The sequence below is a fragment of the Oreochromis niloticus genome, linkage group LG2 (genome assembly GCF_001858045.2).
Source record: "Oreochromis niloticus isolate F11D_XX linkage group LG2, O_niloticus_UMD_NMBU, whole genome shotgun sequence".
NCBI lineage: Eukaryota > Metazoa > Chordata > Actinopteri > Cichliformes > Cichlidae > Oreochromis > Oreochromis niloticus.
In genome coordinates this window covers 10,815,577-10,840,306 of record NC_031966.2, presented here as the reverse complement: position 1 = coordinate 10,840,306, position 24,730 = coordinate 10,815,577, and the positions used below count along the sequence as shown (strand labels likewise).

The 24,730-nt window shown below is 41.6% G+C and overlaps 1 protein-coding gene across 1 annotated transcript in view; it reads right to left on the bottom strand.

The window, feature by feature from the left end:
* Nucleotides 1-4,317: 4,317 nt before the first annotated feature.
* Nucleotides 4,318-24,730, bottom strand: part of ankrd50 (ankyrin repeat domain 50) — a 38,680-nt gene continuing 18,267 nt past the window's right edge. Inside the window, exons 3-5 of the mRNA XM_003443366.5 lie at nt 24,489-24,721; nt 6,328-9,872; nt 4,318-6,058 (exon numbers count right to left, since the gene is read on the bottom strand). Of these exons, the coding sequence (XP_003443414.1) occupies nt 6,331-9,872; nt 24,489-24,721 (3,775 nt within the window). The 3' untranslated portion in view covers nt 4,318-6,058; nt 6,328-6,330. The remainder of the gene's footprint in view (nt 6,059-6,327; nt 9,873-24,488; nt 24,722-24,730) is intronic.

Here is a 24,730-nt window from a genome sequence, read left to right as displayed (position 1 = left end):
CCCCAAATTCTGCAGTCACTGGCAAGGGCCGGCGGAGGTCGTGGAGCGGCTAACAGAAGTGGTGTACCGTATCCGCATGCCGGGCCCGTGGCGCATGGTGGTGTTGCACCAGGACAGGCTCTTACCGTACCAACCGCTCGCTCCAGCAGACGCCGGGGCAGGGGATGCTGGTGGCAACCCATGTTCTGATCCGAGTGGCTTTCCCCCCGCCGGTCGAGATCGGCCGGTGTGCCAGAGGAAGACACCTGGACATTTGCAGGACTTCGTGTGGGGTAATGGGGTTGTCGGGGACGACTGACCCCTTAGGTGGGGGCTATGTAGCAGGCCAGGGCTGTTCAGGGTTTGTTCTGACAGTTATGTTTTGTTGCCATGGTGACAGGTGACCCGCTCTCTCGGCGACTGTGTGTTTTTCCGGGTGAGAGAGCGCCTTTTGTTTTGTTGTTGTTGCTAGTGCTGCTGAGCAGTTTGCTAGCGGCAGCTGTTCTCCCGTTAAATCAAAATAAATGGCTGTGCTTCCGGGCTAACACGGAGGGAAGCAAGACCGAATGAAACCTCTGTCTCCTCCTTGTCTGAGCTCGCCACAATAAGATAAGAGATAAGATAAGATAAAACTTTATTAATCCCTCGGGTAGGTTCCTCTGGGAAATTCGGTTTCCAAAAGCACAGCACCGACAGAAGTTACAGAACGTGAGCAGAATATTATATATATACACATATATAAATACAAACATATATAAATAAAATATACGGAAGGGATAAATAGAATAAATAGGAATAAGAATACAAGGGAATTGCACATTTCAAGTAGTATTGCACAAAAAGTATTGCACAGTGAAGTGAAGAGGCACTACAGCTTAGTTGTCCCGCCCTCCTTTGTCCTCCTGTTTCCCCTCCCTCTCCCCTCCAGAGAGGAGTTAAACAGTCTGATGGTGTGTGGGACAAAGGAGTTCTTAAGTCTGTTGGTTCTTGTCTTGGGGAGAAGCAACCTGTCACTGAACAGACTCCTCTGGTTGTTTATGGCCGTGTGCAGAGGATGCCCAGCATTGTCCATAATTTCCAGCAATTTTTTTAGTGTCCTTCTCTCTGCCACTGACACCAGAGTGTCCAGCTTCATGCCGACCACAGAGCCAGTCTTCCTGATCAGTTTTTCCAGCCTGGATGAGTCCTTCTTTGCTGTGCTGCTCCCCCAGCACACTACAGCATAGAAAAGTATTCCAGCAACCACTGACTGGTAAAACATCCTCAGGAGCTTCCTGCAGATGTTAAAAGACCTCAGCCTCCTGAGGAAGTACAGTCGGCTTTGGGCTTTTTTATACAGGTGCTCTGTGTTGCATGACCAGTCCAGTTTGTTGTCCACCCACAGCCTGAGGTACTTGTTGACCACCTAAACCTCCTATCCCTCTATCTGAACCGGCAGTGGACCTTCTCTGGACCTCCCGAAGTCCACAACCAGTTCCTTGGTCTTTGAGGTGTTGAGTTGCAGGTGGTTTGTGTGACTCCATGTGACGAAGTTCCTCACCAGACTTCTGTACTCCTCTTCCTGATCATCCCAGATACACCCCATGATGGCCGTGTCGTCTGCAAACTTCTGAATATGGCATAATTCAGAGTTGTAGCAGAAGTCAGAGGTGTACAGGGTGAAGAGAAGAGGGGACAGCACAGTTCCCTGTGGTGCTCCTATGCTGCTGACCATAGTGTCAGACATGATGTCCTTCAGCCTGACGTACTGTGGTCTGTCAGTGATTAAAGTGACAACCAATGAGAGCGCAGGATAACAAGTGATAGCGGTGACTAACATATGACAGGATAGTAAATCTATTAAGGGGTTATCTAGACTAGCTATCAGAGGTCAGCTTCAAAGCAATTCGTAGAGCAAATTACCTCCTGTGGGGATGCAGCTCAAAAAACAAGTTAACTATAGAACACTGAGTGTAAGATTTTAAGTTTTTTTCTTTGTATAGTGTCACTTTGAGGGACAATTTTTTTAAACAAACAAAAAAATTCATTTTCAAGCAGGATTTTGTAAAAATAAATAATAATAATTATTAATATGAATCAGTTAATTATTAACTGTGTCGCATAAAAATCATTCCCAGATAAGCTAAGATTAAAAATATTGTATGTAAAGAACAAGATCTACGCAAACTTCTTCAGAACAACATAACACATAAATGTAGCAGTTAATGCATTTAAAGTCTCTCTCTCTAACCAAATTGAAGCCATTTCCTCTTTGCTGTGTGCTGTGGGTTTGGAGAAAAATCACCTTCATTTCAGGTCACAGTTTTAACAAGGCTCGCAGGCTAGTAGTTCCAGTCAATCTAATTTGAACGCCACTGAGATGAAGGGCTCTGCATGGCTGCACTTGTGTCATTATAAAACTGGACGGACATATTTAAATACCCCATTGTAAAATTTCTCCACAAGTCTGCCACTTGGCTGCTTCTTCACCAAATCATTTCTGGCACTCATCCCAAGACGCCGACTATTTATACTTGTACAGATGCCAGTTTCCCAGAACAACAGTTAACATTTAGAGAATAAAACTGGTCTGACATGAAGTAGAGTTGCACTCGAAGTCTGATTTCAATTGTTCAAATATAGGTTTGTACTTACACAGTCTGTCCAAGAGTCAACACAAATTCTTCGATGTGTTTACTCAAGTTAATTGATTAGTAAGAATGACTGTGTGGTGATGTTTACAAATTGCATGTAATTAGTAATGTAATCCACAAAGCAAAATCTGGCACATACTCATTCATCTCTGCACAAAAAGAGGATTTGTTGAATGCATACAGTATTTTCTTTTCCAACAAAGCTTTGCTCTGGTTAACGTCTCATAATCGAGAATACATCTAAAAATCCAACCTTTATTCGTTTTGTCTCACTAAGCTTTGAACAACTGAAAAGACTTTATCTCAAAAACCCTCTTCAAAGTGTATATTTTTGAAAATCGTATGCAGAAGTTAGAAAATACACAGATTAAAGCTCAACATATGTGATCACAGAGAAACTTGGAAGTAAGACACCAGCCACACACACACACACACACCTGCCAAGAAGAAATCTTTTTAGTGTTTGCATTCTTGTGAGGATTGCTGATCTCAAGACAAGCTGGGAAATATGTTCCCCACAAGGACACGAGAATTAGCAGCATTTTGTGATTCGACAGTCACCTTGAGCCAACTTAGATCGAAGTACACGCAGGTTTCTGTGAAGCCAAACAAGAAAGCTTGTAGCTAAAGTGCTAAACAGAGATCACATTTGCTTAAATGTGAATTCAGCACACACGTGACTCTCAAAGGCATGCACTAGTTGAAGGCCATTGGGTTTAAAATACCTCTGGAACAAGCCAGCCACAACTGTCTCCATGTTGTGTATATTGTGAGGGAACTTGTTAGCGCTGTATCCAAAACAAGGGCATGGGTGGAGAGCAACCAGATGTGGCCACTGGCAGAGGGTTCATGAGGAGATCCTCCAAGCTTGGACAGTGCACACTGCATGACATCAGTACCAGATGGTTTATTCATTAACACCCACCCTCTCAAAACATACAGAGAAGCCTGTGCTAAAGGTCCAAAAGTCTAAATGGCACTTAAACGGCTATTTGGTGCATTTTTTCATGACATTTTGGGTGGTGGCAGTTAAACCTAATTAGTCAATAGAACCACTTTGCTCAGAATTAACTCTTTGGTCCAAAGTTAAATCTTTTTGAAACACAGCTTAATGTTTTCACTGTACACTTTGCATCAATTTGGAATTTGAATAGGAGATAATTCATAATCACAGCCAATGAATCCAGTAAAAGCACCCAGTTTCTTTATTGTGCAATTGCGTAAGATGAAATAAAAATGCTCTTAATCAAATCTTTCAGCTACTTCTGTTAGAGCTCTCTTTCAGTTTGCTTTTAACTTGAATGAACGGAGTGAAATGCAGGAGAGGGGGAGGCTGCGATAGCACTTGGCACACTTGTCTGCTCCACTTCAGCTTGATCCATGTGTTGCGATGCCTGCAGTGTCCTGGTTTGGCCCTCTATATCAAATGACCAACAGTGAAGTAGGTATTAACAGCACATGCTGTGGTTTCACAGCCCCAATACAGCAGAGAGAGAGAGAGAGGGAAAAAAGTACAACAACATAATCATAGTGCAGATTTTTCAGTTTCTGGTACATTCCCATAAATCAAATCTCTTTCCTTTGGTGACCTTTTTATTATCCATCTTGTGTTGGACCATTAACGGCCAACACAACCATTTCTGTCAGCATACTGGCCCTTTTACTATAAAAGGATGTGAAATGAAATAAGCAAGCAAAATTTCTGTTTCAGCAGTAAAGCAAATATGTTTATTAAGCACTTTAATATACATCAGAAAATTCCACTTCATATAATACAGGAATTCTTTTTAAATGAAAGTTGAATGTACATGGTAAGCTATTTACAATCCAATCACTGACAGTCAAATCAAAGATGGCAGACAAAACACAGTCAAGACAAACAAGATAACTGCTTAATAAGACTATACAGTATGTTTTTCCAACACTGTTTCTAAACCAGGTCCTGCTTAGAATCCTTCTACCGTCCCTTCATGGCATACATTTGAGCTACTGTAGTACTGAAGAGCTGAGAGCTTTCACTAGGGCTTATAAGTGTTCGTGCATGCGATAGGCTTCTACTCCTCGATCCCAGTTCTTGGCAATATATAGCTCACTGTTAACATTATGAAAAGCCTGCAAAAAATATGACACAGCCTGTAAACGCTAACGCAGCTCCACAGAATTCATAAGAAACAGATGTTTCGGTTTCCTCAGTGTCACAGCTGAGCACCTCCTCCCCTCAATCTCCCACAGGGGTAAGTCCTGTCGAACTGATCCTCAGTGTCTCACAGGGAGGAGGCGGGGCAGAATATGCCCATTCAACTTTGGCTTTACAACTTTGCATTACAGACAATGTCACTAACAGCTAGTAGTTGTCTTAAGGGCTGAAGCCTTTGTGAGTCTGTGTGTCATGCCCCTGAAAAATCCAGCCAGGAATTAACTGAAAATGAACCACATGACAATACGGAAACAAAGCTTGGATTTTGTTTCTTGCAATGCAGTAGGTTATACATGTAACTGTGCTGACAAATGTATTTTTTAATCACTTGAAATTGCTGCTTTTAGCACCAAAATGGATTATTTAAATATTTTTTTAATGCACACAAAACAGGACGCACAACACAACAACAAAGAAAGAAAAAAAAAAGAAAAAAATCCCATAGGGACAAAATTATTATTTTTTTGTTTACATTTTCAATGAACCTCCCTCTTTCTTAGTTATTTTAATAATGCACAAACTTACATAGCCAACAAATTGGGAGTTCAAAATGACTGCAGGCAACGTCTGAACACAGCACCATGATAGAATGTAATGCAAAAACAAAAAGTGGCTTTTTTTTCCCCAAAAAATAAATACACTTTCATATACTTGTGATGAAAATACCTATTGACATATCACACACAAAGTAAGTTTAACACGCTGCTCAAGGTTAACACAGATTATTTGGGGTCTCTAGAAAGGCAGACTATCAATGCGCTTACTTCATACCATGGCATCAGTTACTGTTATGTCCTCTGGTTTGTTTCATTGTACTCAGCAGTACATTGTTGTCAGTGTTTAAAAAGTAGAACAAACATTAATACAAAATAACAGCAAAAAGCATCGGTACGTTTTCTCAAACAGTTACTTAGATAAAACATGGATGGGATACGAGTGACTAGAACAAATGCATGTCTGTCATTTTACTCTTAAAAGTGCATACACTGTTTATTAAATAGCATTACATTAAATTAAGATGATAGTTTGCATGGATACATGGAGAAGGCTGTAACAGATGTAGGCACATTGAAGTATCAGTTCACATAAGCCTTAGGCAGAAAACAATCTTCCCTAGGTAACATTTTGAGGTCTCCCACTGATGAAAAGTGTCAAAAAAAAAGTTTTGTTTTTTTTTAAAATGCAGATGAAAACAGTTGCTTTGGCACATTCCCTCCTCCGTCCGCATGACGAATGGCATTCAAGACATCTGAAATGGCACAGGAATGATTTGGGTTAATGCTTTGCTTGGGAGGCTTTCTTCATGCAAGTGCTGGTTCTATTCAGTGCATTCCAGTATCAACTATGTGCCCATTTTTGCTCCTTTATTAGTCCTTAGACAAGCCAAAAGCATGTGTTGTTTGCTATGTGCCCTCGCCCTTTCTTGATTTCAACATATAAACACATGGTTGCTGTATTACATTAAAATCACATGCTGGAATATTTAAAAAAAAAAAAAAAAAAAAAAATCTCTCTTACCAGCTATAATGGAGTCTCCTTTTTGTAGTTAAACCCATGGTCTGATCCTTCAATCTGCAGTTTCAGGGCTTGTTTAAGGCTTAGCTCCGTTTCCCCTATGGGATAGTTCTCTAGAACATCCTGGTGGCCCCTGTTTTGAACAGTCCGTGGAACTGATACCCTACCCAAGAAAACCTGATTACCCTGTAGATGATAGTTGGGGTTGGTCATTATACCATTCCTCTTCTTCTCAGAACAGCTTTGCTGCTGTATGAAAAACTGATCCTGGCACTGTCCCCTTTCCTGCTGAACTGAACCACCAATCATGATCTTACAATGTGGATCTTTCACTGCAATGTTAGCTACCGATTTGTTAATGGCAATTCTCTTGTCAAACTGGGTCATCTCATACTCCAGAACCTGACCTTGGGTTGAGCCACTGTTCTTGATTTTCTTCTTGTCTCCCAGTGTTGTTTTGCTGTTTGCTGTGCCATTTCCAGTTTTAGTTCCCTTTGTTGATTTAAGACCAGATTTCAGCTGAGACCAGTCAAAGTCACTGGATGGAGATGATGGCTGCTGACTAACGGACTTTGTCGTAGAGGAGGGAGATACAATAGACTGTCTGCTCCGGCTGCGGGGCAGTGAGTGCTGCTGAATCTGTTCTGTAAATGTCAGTCCGTGAAAACTGTCAATGGGCACCGTCTGTGCTGTGGCTGTAGATGATGTGGTTCTCAAAGAGGAGTTTTTTGAACTCTTAAGAGAATTATTTGACAGGGAGGATTTCTGTCTGTCTACAGTGGAATCAGGAGATTCTGACGGTGAACTGAAGGCATGCACAGGCCCGTTCTGTAGACTGCGTCCAGATGACTGCACATCTCCTGCCCCAGTGCTGCCAGAACTACTTGATTTGATGGTGAGGGACTGCATTTTACCAGTCACTGCCAATGGTGTTTTTTCTTCCATGGTATGCACTGGGGAGGGGTTGCAGCCATTTAGAGTTGTAGCTCCATATTTTTCAAGAAGTTTTATAATCATTGAATGGCCACCTTTTGCTGCTACTCTCATTGCCGTTCTTCCAAACTGATCAGCGTGGTTGGGGTCAGCACCGTTTTCAAGAAGTATTTGTACAACGTCGATGTGACCCTCCTGGGCAGCTATGCCTAGTGCCGTTGCTCCCTGATTGCATGTGTGATCTACATGTGTGCCATTCTCTATCAAAAACTGCACGACTTTTGTATGGCCTTGCCATGCAGCAGACTGGAGGGCAGATCTTTTTTCATTGTCACAGGCATTCACATCAGCGTGATAGTTAATCAGCAGCCTCACCATTTCAATATGCCCTTGCCAGCAGGATACATGCAGGGCCGTTCTGCCCTCAGTGTCACAAGCTTCCACATTTGCGCTATTTTCAAGGAAATATTCTGTCATGGCCAGCTGATTTTCAAGTGCTAGTATGTAAAGCGTCGGGCGTCCATCTGCATCTTTGTAATCTATATCAGCACCGTGGCTCAGCAGCAGTTCAACAATCTCCCTGTGACCTTCTAGTGCAGCTACCCTGAGAGCATTCCTCCCATCATATCCCCTCTGGTCAATGCATGACTTGTGTTCCAGAAGAATTTGCACACAGTCATAATGTCCCTCTTGTGCAGCTAATATCAGCGGTATTCGACCATCATTATCTACCTCTGTGCAACGAGCACCTTGTTCAATAAGGGCATCGCAAACTTGCCGGTGGCCCTCAAATGAAGCCATGTGTAGCGGGGTCCAGCCTGCATCATCCCTGTGATTCTCATCAAGACCTCTGTCCAGCAGAGTTCTGACCACCTCCACATTACCCTGAGCAGATGCAATGCTCAGCACAGTCCTTCCCTCACTGTCAATACTATCAACAGCTGCCCCCCAAAAAAGTAGTGTGTTGACTACAGATGCATGGCCCATTGATGCAGCAGCCAGAAGAGGGGTGCGGCCATTGTTGTCTGTATGATCCACATCAGCCCCACCTTCTAAAAGCAAGTCAACTACATCTACATGTCCTTCATAGCCAGCCACGAGGAGAGGAGTCATGCAGTCTTTGTCACAGTGGTCGACCTCTGCACCCCTGTCAATCAAAAGGCTCACAACCGATGCATGGCCTTTACTTGCAGGAACACAGAGCGCAGCGACTGAAAGGGCAGTCCTTCCATCAACGTCTTCATGATTAACTTCGGCTCCATGGTCCAACAGGTGCTCGACAATTTCTCTGTGTCCCATATAGGCTGCAGCAATAAGAGCAGTTCTTCCTTCATTGTCTGCTTTGTTGACCTCGGCCCCATGTTGAAGAAGATTCAACACAATGTCTTCATGACCTCCCCAAGCAGCGGCTCTTAAAGCAGTTCTGCCATCGGCATCAGCACAGTCCACTTTGGCACCAGCATAAAGCAGAGCAGACACGACTTCTGAATGTCCACCCCAGGCTGCTGAACGGAGAGCAGTCCACCCATCATGATCTGTATGGTTTATGTTGGCCTCACAGCCAATAAGGCAGTTGACCACTTTAGTATGGCCCTGCCTTGCAGCAAGGGTAAGTGCCGTCTGTCCATTGTTATCTTCTAGCTCCATGTTTGCCCCTCTAGATATAAGCAAGTTGACAACATCAAGGTTTCCACTGTATGCAGCATTACTCAGCAGAGTTTTTCCACCAGAGTCACACTGGTTTACAGATGCCCCATTGTCAAGTAGTGTCCTTATCGAGTCCTCTCTTTCTAGGGCCTGTTGTACAATACATGAAGCATGATCATCCTCATTGTTTACGTGTGCACCAGCTTTGACCAGTAGCTGCAGAACCTCCTGTTCCCTTGGTATGGAGGTGCTCAAAGAGTCTTTAGCAGGAGTTCCATTCCAAACCATCCAAAGAGCCAGATTAAATGCTTCAATCTGTAGATTGGAGTTCACAAGATGCAATGCAAATTCCTGCACCTCAAGCGGCTTGAGCTGCTTTGCCCGGCAAGTATAACTCATTGCCAACATCCTATGTCCCTCTGCTGCATTGCACAAGTACTTTTGGGTGCAGTGCTTAACATCTAGTAGCCACTCTGCAAAACTGTAGTGAAAGAGTATTTTAGTGCTCCCAAGGCCATCGACCAATAATTTGGAGAGAATGTCCATCTTTTTCTGAAACTCTTCCATGGTCAGTGTCATGTTTTTGGTCCAGACTGCATGGTACAGTTCTTTGACTGTGAGTGGCCTACAAGTTGCAAGGATTACATTAAGAATTGGTTGTACTTTGGCAAACTGTTTTCTGACAAACAGTCTCTGGCAGAGCCACAGGTAGAGGCCATTAAGAGTGCCCGGAATGTCGCGGATCTCACGAAGCATGATAAAGTTTTCCACCACACCATCCAGGACACGTTCCAGGTAAAGGAAACAACCACTGCTCTTGATGTGAAGTTGGTTAAGCATCTCAGCTGTCTCCTTGGTTAGATGCTGCCTCAGGGCCTCCTCCTGATCCAGCCTGTGAAGGATGTACTGTTGCACGTCCTTGACGATGTAGGCCTTACGCAGATCATCAAGGCTGATTTTGCGGAATCCTGAAACAGAAGGGAAGGACATAAGATGAGACTGATGGCAAATTGAGCTAATAACTTACTCAGTATATTAAAAGATCCAAAAGATTAATTCAAGTATGACCTTTGCTACATAATTTGCTAATGATGAGTAGAGTTACTCTCCCCACACTGGTCATGTCTGACCTTGAGATCCTGCCCTGTACTTAGTCACTGATCATGTACCTTTGGATAATTAGGTTAAGCCAACCTTATTTCCCAAGGTTCTTAAGATAATTAATAGTAAAGCCAGGTTGTTAAAGAAAATCCTTTCAGAGGAATTGAGAGCATAACCCCTCTAACTGCTGGAAACAGACACAATCAGTGGGTGTCCACTCTCAGCTTAGCCCATAAAATACCAACGAAAACAAAATCATGTCAATTAGTGGCTTTAGTGTATTGGCTAAAACAGCCATTTCAGCTTAGATAAAGAGTGCCAGCATTAGGTAAAAATGTATAATAATTTAAGTATAAACATGACTGAAACAATGAATACAGCGTAATAAAAAAAACAAAAAAAAAAAACAAGCTAGAAAGCCTTAAGCCTATGCAGATAACCATTTAAGAAACAAATCTCACACCCTGAGAGAAAACATAATTTATTTCAACACTGGAATCCACTACATTGGTGATTCAGCCCATTCATTAATTGCAGAGACTAATCAGCTAAAGCATATCTGCTATAAAATGGAAGAGAGCAAGGGACACGTTATTTGCATGACTGTAACACATCAATGGTCTGTAAAACATTTCTCCAATGCCTTACTTATCATGCAACATGCTCCCACATTGACCTTTAGAAATCCTACTGGGGGGAAAAAATAATCACAGTGGGTCTTAATGAATTATCTTTAATGGGAAATCCTCTCCGAGACGTGGAAAAATGGCTCCAAAATGGCCTCTGCTAATGGGCATAAAGTGAACTTTCCTCCATGCTTAAACAATCTGTTCATGGTCTGTGTAGTCTGCAGCCTTGAGGGCAGTAGGAGCATTTTTGCATACTTTTATTTACAGTTCCCATGCTTCTCAGGGTTACTAGGACAGGAAAAAAAGTCACCAGAGGCTCACTCAGTGTTGTTGACATACTGTTTTTTCCCCAACATCTAACAAGCCTCCTGCTATGGGAACAGCTTTTGTGTTTTGCTCCCTAAATTGATGTGCTTCTTCGCCAGCCTGAGCATCAAATCATTAAAATAAAGATATTTTATCTTCAGATAAAACAGCTTAAAAGAAGAGAGCATTTAGAAAGGGTTACTAAAAAGTTCAAAACGTTTATTCTCCATAGTGAAATGTGATTGCTTTGGTTATATAACATCTCTCCCCAGTATGAATCAGATTCTGTCACCAGGCCTGGAGCAGTCCTCTGTTCATCCGACTGCTATTGTGTGGGTAGAAAAGACAGTGAAATCTTATTCCACATAGGCCCAGTGGTAACCACACACTTCCAGGCCAGATAGCAAACCTGATGACTTTAACAAGAATTCCCAAGCAGGCACTGACAGTTTGGACAACAGATCCTGGTAAACAGAAGGAGCAACAGGTTCCCTTTATCGCTGCCTTCTGTGTTTGTTTAAGATAAGCAGGTTCCTTCAAACAGTATCTCACAATAATTCCCTTTTACTCTGTCCTTGAGGCCCTTCGTCACATTTCAGCCTGTGAAAAACTGGTTACTTGGTGAAATTAAAGCACTCACACTTCGGGTAATGGTTACACTTTATTGTAAGGTCTTTACTTTACAACCTAAAGCCCACTGAGAAGAATGTTTTAATCAGTACTGTATAAATAAAACTGAATGAAAGAATGTAATCTGTCATACAAGACAAATATTTGCTTTGTATTTACTTTTTAAAAGGCACTAATTACACATCATGAAACATCTTATGACCAACTTGCTAAGGAGGGAACAGTTACTGGGATTAACACAGGACAGGATGAAATAGGATTTATGTAAGATTTCACCCAGAGATCTAATATTCAAAATCACGTTCCATTGTTCTTTACATCTGTCTGTATTATTTTATTTCTTTAGTGATGTGGTGGCCTGTGGTAGATCTAAATGAAAAAGAGGAGACTAAGAATGTTTCTTAACTACAGTCAAGAGAGAGGTAGCGAGATCTCTCTCTGAGACTCAACAGCCAATCACAGTTCTTGAACTCCCCACATCTGTCTGCATATAGCATTATGTAGTATTAAGTCTACAATCTGGGACAGAATGAAAACCTGAGTAAGGGAAAAACTATAAACTCCCATACTAAATAAATAAATATTTTGCAAATATTAAATATGAACATATAAACAGGTTTATGTATGGGGCGGTTGTGGGAATTCGTTACATTTTAACAAGCTTTAAAGTAATATTCCCCATCATTATAGCCACTGAAAGGCCCTAACCCACTTCTAGTATGCCACTGTTTTCAGTAACTGTGCACATTTTCCACACTCCCTTCAGCCTCTTCTCTCCAGCTCCATGACCTCCTGTATCAACTCCCACTACTTCAGTCCTGGAGGAATCACTGACATTACAAGAGCCAAATTCATGGCAAGCATGTGATGTAGCCATGTAAAAATCACTTCCATCTCTGAGTACTTAGAACTGTTGTGATGTCTTTATTTCATTCATTTCATTCTTTGTTTACAAACCTTGGCTAAGTACTCATTTAAAAAGCATCCAGAAAAAAAGCACTTTGTTATCATGACTCTGGGGTTACTTCAGGGTTTATATCAAAAAAGATACAGACTTGATTGAAGGCACCACATGATCCTAATGAGCATTCCTGTTCTCTCTGTGTGCTCACAACTCCCCTGCCCTATACTTCAAGCAGCAAAGATCAAATTTCAGCCTATCATGTTATCATCAGAGGATCTCTCACTCATCCTTATCTCATTTTGTCTAGCCTCTTGTTTCATGTCAGGTGTCCAGTGTGTGTGAGAGGGGGGGGGGGGGGGGGGGGGGGGTTGTTTTCTTTTTCCTTTTTCCCCTCAGCTTGAAAGCTAATCTAACTGGTGTACATGCTTCCTTTCTCTTCTACTGTTCTGCTTTGCAGGCCAGTGCACAATCACAAGTGCTCCACTTGACACAAGCACACAGTTTCACATTTACAGTCTCTCTGTCTCTCTCGCTAACGACAGAGAGCTTATGTCTGGTGCGACTTTCTGATGCTCGGATGTCAGTGATGGGTCCTCCTACTTCTTCTGGACCAAATCCTTCTTTGGGCATTCTGGGTTTGCTCCAGCTGGAACAGGAAACCCACTAGCTTGGAAGGGGGAAAGAGGCCATTAAAGGGAAAAATAAGGACAAAAAAGGCTTCATGCATTAAGAGACCATAAAATTCATTTATTTTATTTTTTTTAATCTATCTATCTATCTATCTATCTATCTATCTATCTATCTATCTCCCCCCCCCCCCCCCCAGCCACTGATTTTACCAAAGTATGACAACTAATTTTTTGGCATGATGATGATTTCTTCTATTCACAGTGGGACTAAGAAAAACATTCAGTATGCATTACAGCCCAATTCTGGAGATGCTGCTCTATCATGAATATTTTCTCTGGGGAACAGAAGAAAAATGCTTCTGTGCCGTAGTTTATGATAAACAGTTTCTTCTACATTCCACGGTCGCTGACACACCAATTATGAAGATACAGTGAACAGGAAAGCTGGAGGAGGGAGGAGGAGATCGAAATTTGACTGCAGCCACCATGAAATAAAGCACTTGCTCAGATAAGACAAAAAAAAAAAACCTACAAGAAATAAAACAATAGACCTACTTAAGTGCCTTTGCTCAAAACACCAAAATTACATCTCCCTTCAGTCACATACTGAAAGATAGCCTACAGTTTCCACTTAAGTCATCAGCAGACATCACTTCACTGGATATCAACTGTGAAGTCATGGCAATATTATTGCCCTACTCCTGCCGATAAAGCAATAAAACAACCGCAGGGGGAATGTCATCCAACCTGCATTTGATGACTGCGGTGTAACAGGAACTACTATTAAGTACTACACAGGAATGCATGAACTCTCATTGGCTACAGATACCCAGACGCCTTCCAAGAACCATTTTCTTTCTTTCCAAAACCCAGCAGTCATGAAGGCCTAGATTTTGCACCATTTTAAGTAGGTTACACAAACTGTAGCTGAGCAGTGTGTGTGTGTGTGTGTGTGTGTGTGTGTGTGTGTGTGAGAGGATGGTTCAGACCCAGAACAAAAGCGACTGCTAAACAAGCAACAAATGACACATTCATCAGGGTGAGGGATGCAGCTCCTGAGTGCAGGCCTCTGAGCCAGCTGCTGCTCGTTACAGAGCTGGATACCAGCCACAAGAGACAGGGTCTCGCGTACAAAAGAGTGACTGTTTGCTTTCTAGATTAATTTTTCAAATGACGAATGAGCCAGCGTGTGTGCGCGCATGTCTGTCAAAAAAACTTGAGGTCTAAGCTCATCAACTGGGACTGTGGAATGGCAGCTTCTCGGATTCAGCACGATCTTTCGCGAGACACCATCTTAAGTCACTGGATCCATAAAGAAAACAGAAACCCAAGCCTCACTGCCCTCTCCTCAGGCTCTCCAGTAAACCCGCGCTCAACCAAACGTCTGTTCGACAGCTGCAGCGTTCCCAGCTCCAAAAAACACGAGAGAGCCAACCTCCTAAACACAAGTATGTGGAAGAGAGTCAGCTCCAACGGTCTGCAAGCTAAAGTCCTGTGCAAGTGTGCTACTCTTCAATCTTTGAAAAATACTGCTGAATTCTTTGTTTGATTGTTTACAGACTCCAATTTGGAGTTTAACAGTCAAAAGGCAACAACTCTTTCTGTTTTATTTTGGATAAATGTGGCTTATTCACAAGTGAGAACAGACTGAGGAACTGAGATCTGAGAGGTTTCAGCTCAAATCTGGAGCCGATTTAACAGCGCAAAGATGCAAACAGTTGCCATGCTACGCGACCACCAGGCGAGACGCAGAAATGATTACACTTAACAATTAATTTAGGTTTGCTTGAGGCGAGGCACATGAAAACACTCCCGCCCAAACATGCCTCTGCTGACTTTCAAACGGGATGTGAAAGAGTTTCCAGTCAAACCTGTTGTAGGGCAGCTGAATAGAGCTGATGTGTTGGGGGTTGGGTTAACAGGAACATATTCACAACAAGGCCACCTGTGCAAAGAATACTACATCAATCATATAAAAATCTATGCAAAACACAGTAGAAATACTAGGTTTTTTTCTTCTAACCCACAAAGAGCTTAGTTATTACTTTTGAATGGCAGAAGCTCATTAAGATGGTGACAAGAGGCTGAGTCAAAGCAGAGCACCTGTCTACCCCATATGAGATATCTACTCTAAGAGACTTGTCACTGCTGTTACAGCTAGCTTCTTGCAGCTGCACAGATGGCTGCAAATTTCATTCATGTCAAAGATTCTAACAGAAACCCCAAACAACAGACACAAATCATAAAAAGTAGCATGGCATCTGTTCCAAGTGCACATTTATCCATTAGCCCATTAAACTTTCAGACTGTCACAGTGTCCTCTGTGAGTCAAATGCTGTGTTTTCAAGTTTTAGGGAATAGGGTGATGATCGGAGCACATCAGATACTATGAGCGAGGTGTAAACTAACTGTGGGAATTCTCTACTAGTTTACTAGTTTTGGATGTCATATAATTCCCTCAAATATGTAAAAATGCTAAAATAAGTTGCCAAATATACATTGGCGGTTATGAATATACCTTGGCCCCCAACCTAAATAAGGGCTATGTTTGGAAGTGGATATGTTTTAGACTGGAATCTATTCCAAACTAACTGTCACTGAATCATCAAATAGAACCGATTCTTTCTGAAGATGCAACGTTGTAGCTTTGCAGTAGCAGTAAGCCTCTGCAACACACTTTCTCACCATGTTTTTGTTCATCATTACACAGGCTGACCTATCAGTAACCTCATTTGGCTCTACCGCCACATGTTTCCATTCACCTGCGTAAGAGACTGCTCAGACTAGCTTGACAGCAATCAAGTCAAATAATCCATTATCTGCGATCAACAAGTGTTGCCAGGTAGGCCTGGAAGCATTTTGAGAAGATTTCACATGTACAGATGACAGATTCAGCATGAGGAAAGCTTTGACGGCTTGCTGCGGAATCAGGCACTTGCAAAGTCATTCTTGGCACACAAGTGAAGAGACAGTGTGGTATATTTAAAAGATAAAATATGTCTTTAGTTGCAGCAACCAACTGAAAACTATCCCAGGAATTCTTGAAGGGTATTTTAATTAAGGCTTAATGTAAAAACCCTTCAATTAAATCAAAAACCAACAAGTCTTGCTCTGTACCACCAAAAGAAATTGAAAAAAAATAAAATAAAATCACAGGTTCATTAAAATCTGGCAGAGGCATGCCACATACCAAAGGGCATCACCTCAGGAAGGAAGAGGCCAGCAAGTTTTGTTCGCCGTGCTCACAGTCATGTGACTGCACTGCAGCACCCAAGGTGTTATAGATACAGACATGGTAGACCTGTAATTTGCCCGGCTGTCAGACGGCATGGTGGTAAAATTACAGTATTCAACAGGGATTATGGTCTCCAGCTCATCCAAAGTGAGGCTCAACATGCAGCCTCACAGACGACAACTTATACATGAATATGAACATAAATCCGTTTGTCCGTGTAAGCCAACTGAAGAAGAAAAAAAAAGAAAAGAGGGGTAAGCTTATTAATAGAGTCTTGCTTGCTTTTGTTAGCCATGGTGACACAGAATCTATAATGAAAACTAAAAAGAGAACAGAGTGAACTTTGTTTTAATAGCAGGAGGCATTTGTTGAACGTGATTTTGGTTTAGTGTTGAGCAATTTAGTCTCTTTGGTGAAGGCCGCAGCATGACCAAAATATGTTGGAATCAATTATTAAATTCTTTTGACTATTAACTGTGGAAGTGCCTTGGAGCTGCTTCTTCTTTCACTGCTGAAAACTCTTGGCATTGTTAAGCTCTAAATTCATCTGTTGTTTGTGCAACCATATATCCAGTTGTCCAAACTGTGCCACAAAATGGCATTTTACTGTGGAGTCAGTAAGCAAAGCAGTCTTTGCCTCTCTTCGGGGAGCATTCCACAGCAGAAAAGAAATAAACCGTCCTCGCTGCTTTATGACTGTGTTTGTCTTGTCAGTTGGCCAGTAGATCTTGCGGTCCCTCCAGAGAGGTCTTACATTTGACCAAAAAGAAACCTTACCAAAAAACACACACATCTAGTGCGATGTTAAGAGTTTTGCTGACCTTTCTGTGAAGGGACCGTCTTCCCCTGCGTTGGATTCAACCATAGGCCTCTGGACAAAGGGCTTCTTGAAGAAGTGCACACACTTTAAAACAGAGCTGCTCTTTTCTTTTGTGGTCACTAGTGGTAAATTAGTTCAGCTTCTTAGCATGTTGGGTTAAGAAAGCTCCATTCATGGTGGACAGAACGAAGGTGGAAGATGTGGTTCAAGCCCTTGCTAGGGTGGTCTACCCTCACCCGAAAAAGACACAAATACAGGAAACAGAAACATAGATCCACCCCAGAGTAGCACAATTTCCTGAAAGTGTAGCTTTTACTACACAATAGCTGTGAAATCTAATGACTTATCTATATGCAAGCAGTCCTGCAGATTACTTTTGGTTTTTTTAAAACAAAAAAAATCCTCACGAGCATGAGCAAATATGTCACGTTGGGAAGGAAATGAGTTAACCCACCATCAAAATGTCTCAAAGGATGAGTGTCTTTTTAAAGCAGCCACACACTCCTGTAACATTCCTAAGACTAAGCTGGGGTATAACCGTATTAATTAAAGCTGTGATTCATAACCAAGACAAGCTTTTATGTGAGGTTTTGTGGTGGCTACTTTCCAAGTTTTGACTGGTAGGCCCCCCTTAACGCTGGCAACGTTGCTCCTTTTCACCCACTTGAAGAAGTAAAATCGGGAAAGGAGTTAAAATAATTATGTATTTTATTACAGTGGAAATCAATCTAATTGAAGTTGCTGTAAGACTCCTAAGCAGGAATGTGCTTGTTTAAGGGGAGTCATTATGTTTCACAGCTTCAGGAGCACACTGATACTATATTATTATAACTACTGGCACTCCATGCCTTCTCCATCCTTCCTCATCCCTCGCTCATGTTGGCTTTTCACTCAAAATCCTAAATACAGCTTGCACGGGGTTTTGTTTTGTGTTTCCTTTAAAACAGGCTCTATCACGGTTATCTTCCTCCTCCTGTACTCGAGGATTAGTCAGGAGATGCTTGCATACAGAAGAAGAGATTTCGGTAGCAATTCTCTCCTCACTCTGATTATCTCAGATCTCAGAAAACACATGCCTTGAGCTCTCCATAAGGTTGGCTGTTAGCCAGTAATACTTGAATTAAATAAAAAAATAAGCTAAAATATGGACATTAGGTAGGAGTTATGATTTTTGAGTGCAGGAGCTTCAGCAGTAATCATCAGCAAATGAAATATTCAGCGTACAGCTCAAACAGTGCACAGCCCTTTCTGGATGCTAACTGGTGGAGAGGTTTGCCTCACTGTTCCAGTGGAAGTCTTGCAGAACAGCAAGACTTCCATCCACAAGTACTGCCCATATATGTTTGTGCCAAGGCTGGCAAAAGAAAGGTAAACCAAGTCATGTGAATTTAAGTGACAGTGTACAGGACCCACATACACATGTATCTGAGACGCTGTGGCCTGTTAATCTTAAAATTTTATGTTTAGTTCTTAACCAAAAATGTTTTATCTACATTTTTTAAAGTTATCAGCAAAAAGTTAATGATGCAGTTCATTTCTGATAAATTATAAAACATCATTTTAAGCACTTTGTAACTAGAGAACAAACCACAAGACTTTAGATTATCAGACCAAGGCCAAGTGTCTGCTAAAAATACCCCCATATCGTTTACAAGTAAGAGATGGCAGTGATTATTACCTTAGTCCAGTTGTTTATGTTGTGTAGTTATAGCACCAGACTGGATTTACACTTTGATCTGATGAGTCAACCCTGTCTGCATTTTTGTGTCACTGTCAGGAATGTCGTCACCGTGCTACAACTGTGACCTTAGATGACTTGTTGGCTGGATGTCACACTTTCTGACTGGGAAAGGAAGCCATTTTTACTTAAGCAGGTATTAAAGAAATTAAAAATGAAGCCTTGCTTTTCCAGAAGTAAAATGTCAATATGAGCCATCCCCTTATAAAAAATATTCATCAGCTGATCAGACACCTTCATGTAGTCCGTGCAGTACTCTCTCAAGCCCCCACACATACATGCCTGTTGAGAAACAGTGACTTTAACAAGTATGAATCAAACAGTATTGTTCAGATAGGAGCCCTTACAGTCCAGTGATGCCTTCATGTGACAGATGGAAAGATCACATGAGTTTGATTCAAATGCTATGTTGGAAATATGATTTAAAAAAGGGCTGTAAGTATTTCAATGAGACCAATAACAAAGTGGGAAGAAAAAAGAAAACAAGATGGCAAGAGATTGAGGTTTGAGCTGAAAAACTAAACAAACACACACACACACACACACACACACACACACACACACACACACGTGGGGGGCAGTTTTTATTTAAACACCCAACCCCCACCTCGCACCTTCATACAGCCCTCTTTTCTCTGTCCCTGCTCCACCTTCTGCTGCAGGCCTTGATAAATTGGCACAGATTCTACCCGGCTCCCAACCAAAATCGCTGCCTAAGTGTTTCCACTGCGCTACCGCTACAATGCCCTTACAGTAGCACAGCTCAAAGAAAAGGCAAAGTCAGAAAAAGCAAGATTTTTTTATACTACAATTTGCATCTCGAGAGTGAAATTTTAGTCCAAGTCAAAGGTAACAGTGGAAGTCCGAAGCTTATTCGAATCGGAATGATCGCATAACACGGGTCTGCCAGAGGGATACTGTGCAAAATTCTTGTACTCCTCACAAACTGACCACTCTTTGTTTGTGAGGCATTAGCCAAGCGGATGTGAGTGAGGCATTCTGCAGCAGAAGTCAGTATGCCTCCTTCCTGCTCGGTCTCTGAGGTGCTGAAAACTTCCCAAAGCACATTCCACTCAGAGATAGACACAAGGAATAACAGTTGAGCAAGAGACAAGGAACTCTGAGTTTTGCTCCTGGGGAATAAAGTCATCTCCTTAAAAAAAATTAAATGAGAAATTCCAGCTGAACGCACTTGCTGCGAGTCAGACTGAAGTGAATTTTGCAAAAATCAAAAGGTAACCTACAGCTTCGAGTTGCTCACATAAAAGGAGTCTGAATTCTTTTAGACATTTTAAAAGTACAGGACCAAAATTCAGGTCCAGTGAGCTCCCTTCAAAACCTTGTGGTTAAAGGTCATTCCTCAAACTTTATCAGCACTGTATTTACAAAACCACAAACTTCGCATTACCACAAACCAGAGTATACTGGGAAACTGACAACCTCCACCACGACTAAAACGGACGCTCATATAAAATAGTAGTTTGCTTTGCAGTGAGCATGAAAGTGGACGCTTTTGGCAGGTCGCTGCCATCTCTAAATTGTAAACAATATGCAAGATATTTTTAGGGGACACTTGGCCTCAGTCTGATACTCCAAGCTCTTTGGTCTATTTTCAGTCCACTGCTGCATGAATAAGGAGCATTCATAGTGCCATATTAATAATAAGGTACAAAAGGCAATAGAATACACTGAGTGAGGGAGTGTGTGTGTGTGTGTGCAAGTCCACATCCGTCTATGTGTGATGAGGAAAAAAAAAAGAAAAAGCCAGTCTTGTAGAAGAATTTCCAGCACTGGACTAAAAGCGGAAGACTAGATCCAGACAAAACAAAGACACTGCTAAAAGCATTAGCAAAATGGATAGGTCAAGGCTTACTGTAGTTCTGTAGGAGGATTTCAGTGCATAGACTCAATAAAGAACTGAAATAATAAAAGGTATTAACTGTAAAAGAGTATGTTCATAGAAAAAAAAGACATCAGCAAGTCTAAACGGAAAGGAAAAACAAAACCAAATATGTCCTTCACTCCCTTCAAGTAGGGACATCACATCTGATATGTGAGCCTGGCACTCTTTTCAAAAGTAGATTAATTTTTTTGAACCAATTGCTCGACAATTGGAGTAAGAGCTCAACAAAAGCCTGGCCATCATCAAAGAGGCAGTAAAGAGGGAATGAGCTAGTGCAAAAATGGAGAAAAAGAAGATAACTGCCACTTATCAGATTGTTCCACGATGAAACTCCCTTCAAACCATATCAAAAACCCCCAAAACACAACAGACAGCTCATCAAGTACAAACAAAAGAGGCGCAACAAGCAGAAACAGAACTAACATGTTCAAAAAAAACATTTGCGTCTGTGGTATATAAGACTATATATTCCCCTGCTGACTCCGCTCTGAACATGAAGTGCACACCAGATAAAATCTCACTATTGAAATTAAAGATTTGGGCCAGACACAACACACACAGGACAGCAGAAAATGTGATTTAATGCAAAATGCTGCCGAAAGAAAATCAAATAGAAAACTTCTTCCATCTGTGTTGTCTGTGGACACAAAGTTTTGGAAAACGCTTTAAACTAAACTGATACCAATCCACACGGGTTCCTACACAGAACCTTTTAAGTTAGAGGAAAGCGTGGGTGGGCGTGTCTTTGAAATTATGAAGTGGGCAGCCTGCATCACAGTTGGTTTGTTGAATTACACGCATGATGCCCACGAACGACTCAAAGTGAGACTCTAGTGTCCTGAATTCCTGTTTCCACTCTTATATCAACAATGACTAAGAAACAAACTCACAATGCAGAAACTAGACCCAAGGAGTGAATGGCACTTTTGCACGGAAATAATGATCAAAATAGCTGACAGCTCATTTTCTTGCAGGAGACCTACAGCGGGTTAAATAAGTACTAAATGTGTTACCAATTTTCCAAGTTAATACAAAATGTGCTATTGAGATGAAATTCTCACCAGATGTCCCATTCAATCCACACAAGCAAAGAAATCAAACCATAGATGTCCATAAATTAAGTGTAATAATGAGAAATTACACAGTATTGAACACACTGAAATGTATTTAATACGTCGTACAAAAGCCTTTGGCGATGCCTCCTGTATAGAGAAACTCTTCACATGCATTGCTCAGGGGTGATTTTGGCCCATTCTTACACACCAACCTGAAGGTTTCCTTGAGCCCCTTCTATAAACTCTGAACTTTTGTTCTTTCCATAGATTTTCAATTGGACTGAGGGCAGGTGATTGACTGGGCCATTCTAGCAGCTTTATTGTCTTTCTCTGAAACCAACAGAGTTTCCTCGGCTGTGTTTGGGATCATTGTTTTGGTGAAACATCCATCCTCGTTTAGTCTTCATCATCCTGACGGCAGCAGTTTTCTATTAAGAATGTCTCTGTACATGTTTTCCATTTATTCTTCTTTTAATTATATGAAGCGTGCCATTGTCGTATGCTGGAAAACAGCCCCACACCATGATGGTCCCACCTCCAAACTGTATTTACTTTTGGGATGTTATGCAGTGCCTTTTGAGCTTTTCAGCAAACTTTAAACTTGCTCCAACATGCTTTTTCTTTAGCAACAAAGTCTTGTGTAGTGAGCGTGCATACAGGCCATGGTGGTTGACTGCATTTCTTATTGTTTTCTTTGAAACAATTGTGCCTGCTGATTCCAACTCTTTGTGTTGCTCTCCACAAGTGGTCCTTGGCTCCTGGACAGCTCGTCTGATAATTCTTTTCACTCCTCTGTCTGAAATCTTGCTGGGAGAACCTGGTCGTGGCCAGTTTATGGTGAAATGATATTCTTTCCACTCCTGGATTATGGCTCCAACAGCGCTCACTGGAACCTTCAAGTGGTTTTGAAATTCTTCTGCAACCAATGCCATCAGTATCTTTTGCAACAATAAGGTTGCCAGGTCTTGCAAGACCCGAGTGGTTTTACCCAGCTTGGGTTGTTTCTTGTGTGACGCTTTGGTAATGAGATACCTTTTTATAGGGACTGAACCAGCTGTTATTCATTAGCATTAAGTGGCAGGATTGCTTTCTAATTACTGATAGATTTCAGCTGCTGTCATGACTTTCTAGGTCTTTTTGCACCTCCATTTCTTCATGTGTTCAACAGCTTTTCCCTGTGTCATTTCTCATTATTACAAACAACTTAAAATATGGACATTTTTAGTTTGATCACTTTGCATGTGTAGATTGGATTGAGGCGTTACCAACATCTGGTGAAAATTTCATCTCAATAGCACCTTTAGAAATATATTTACTTAGAAAACTGGTGACGCGTTCAATATTTACTTTACCTGCTGCATATATGTAAAACGTATTTTAAGAGTCCTAAAGACAACTTTAAGCGTGACCTTTGTGACCAATTATTCTACACAAGCACACTGTTGCATTTAATTTGGAATATATACAGGAATACTATTTGTATTATCTAAAATGACAAGTGGCAAGCAACGTAATCCACTGAAGACAAGCCAGAACATGAACAGACTGCCAACTGAATTAATTCGCTGCTGGGGCTAGATGTTAAAGAAGGATGCTTGTTACCTGTCCTATTAACTTTATAGGATTTTAGGTGCACATTATATTGTTACCATGCATTTCTCTACATACTATACACAGAGACATAATCATACCCGATTAACCCAATTGTGAGAACTCATCATGAAGAAATAACAGAATCAATGCTGGATATAAAAGCTGGAGCACACAGAATCTGACATTTTTTTGTTGACTGTCCAGGATTCCAACATAAAATTAATAGAAATATTAGCACTACAAATAGAACTGAGTTTGGAGAATTAGATCACACAAACATAGGCATTTCATTATTTATGCAGGAACAGAAGGAAGCATGCATGTAAGCTTGTTCATCCCCAAGCCTGACTGCAAGCATCTCCTGAGGAGGGAGCAGCACAACTATTCAGACTGCTGGGATGTTGTGTAACAGTAAAAATAAGGTAAGGTGAGGGCACTAGAAGCTCCCACATTCAATGGCTTTGGAAAGGTAGACGGGGGACACGCAGCAATGTGATTCTGCGGAGGCAACTTCCTCCCACACAGTTAGGTTTTTGATTAATGTTATGCCAGCTCATCGCCACAGAGTAGGCTGCTGGCCTGACAAGGAGATAATAGCAGTGGGTATGGTACAGTGTCACAAGACAAGGAAAAGCTGCATCTCTTACAGAAGTCTGCAGTGGTGACTAATCCCTTCAGGCATGTCATAATGTTAGAAAGCATTTGAAGCAGTGACCAAAAAAAATAAAGAATGATGCTGCAGGCTTTGTTTGTAACTGCTGTATTTTTTGGCAAAATGTATATTATTAAATCTAAAAAATGGCTGCCATCAAGCGGAACAAGCATACAGCAGTACTGACAATTGCAAGTACTTTCTCATACATCAAACTGTCTCTTTTCAACAGCTCAGCTCAGTTGTAATAATGGTATCACAGTGACTTTGACAATGATGTATTGATTTTTTAAAAACTACACATAACACCCTAAAGCTTTTGGAAAATTGCCTCTACACTTGGAGAACAGTTATCTTAACTGATCAACAAGAAAAGTTGAACCATTTACCTGTGAACAGTTTGGTAATGGCTTTGTTCTGTCGCCGTGCGGAGCAAATGAGCAGCAGCCAGGGAGGGAGAAACTCGTGGTGACTGGCCAGGAGCTCTGCAATGGTCCTGGGAGAACCCGGGGAGGACCTCTGTTCCCCCTCACCCAGCTGACAGCCTTCATCAATGGAGTCCACAAGCAGGAAGAGCGCCTGCTGAGGAGGCTTCACACTCAAGAGAGGCAGGAGTACACACCTGATGAAA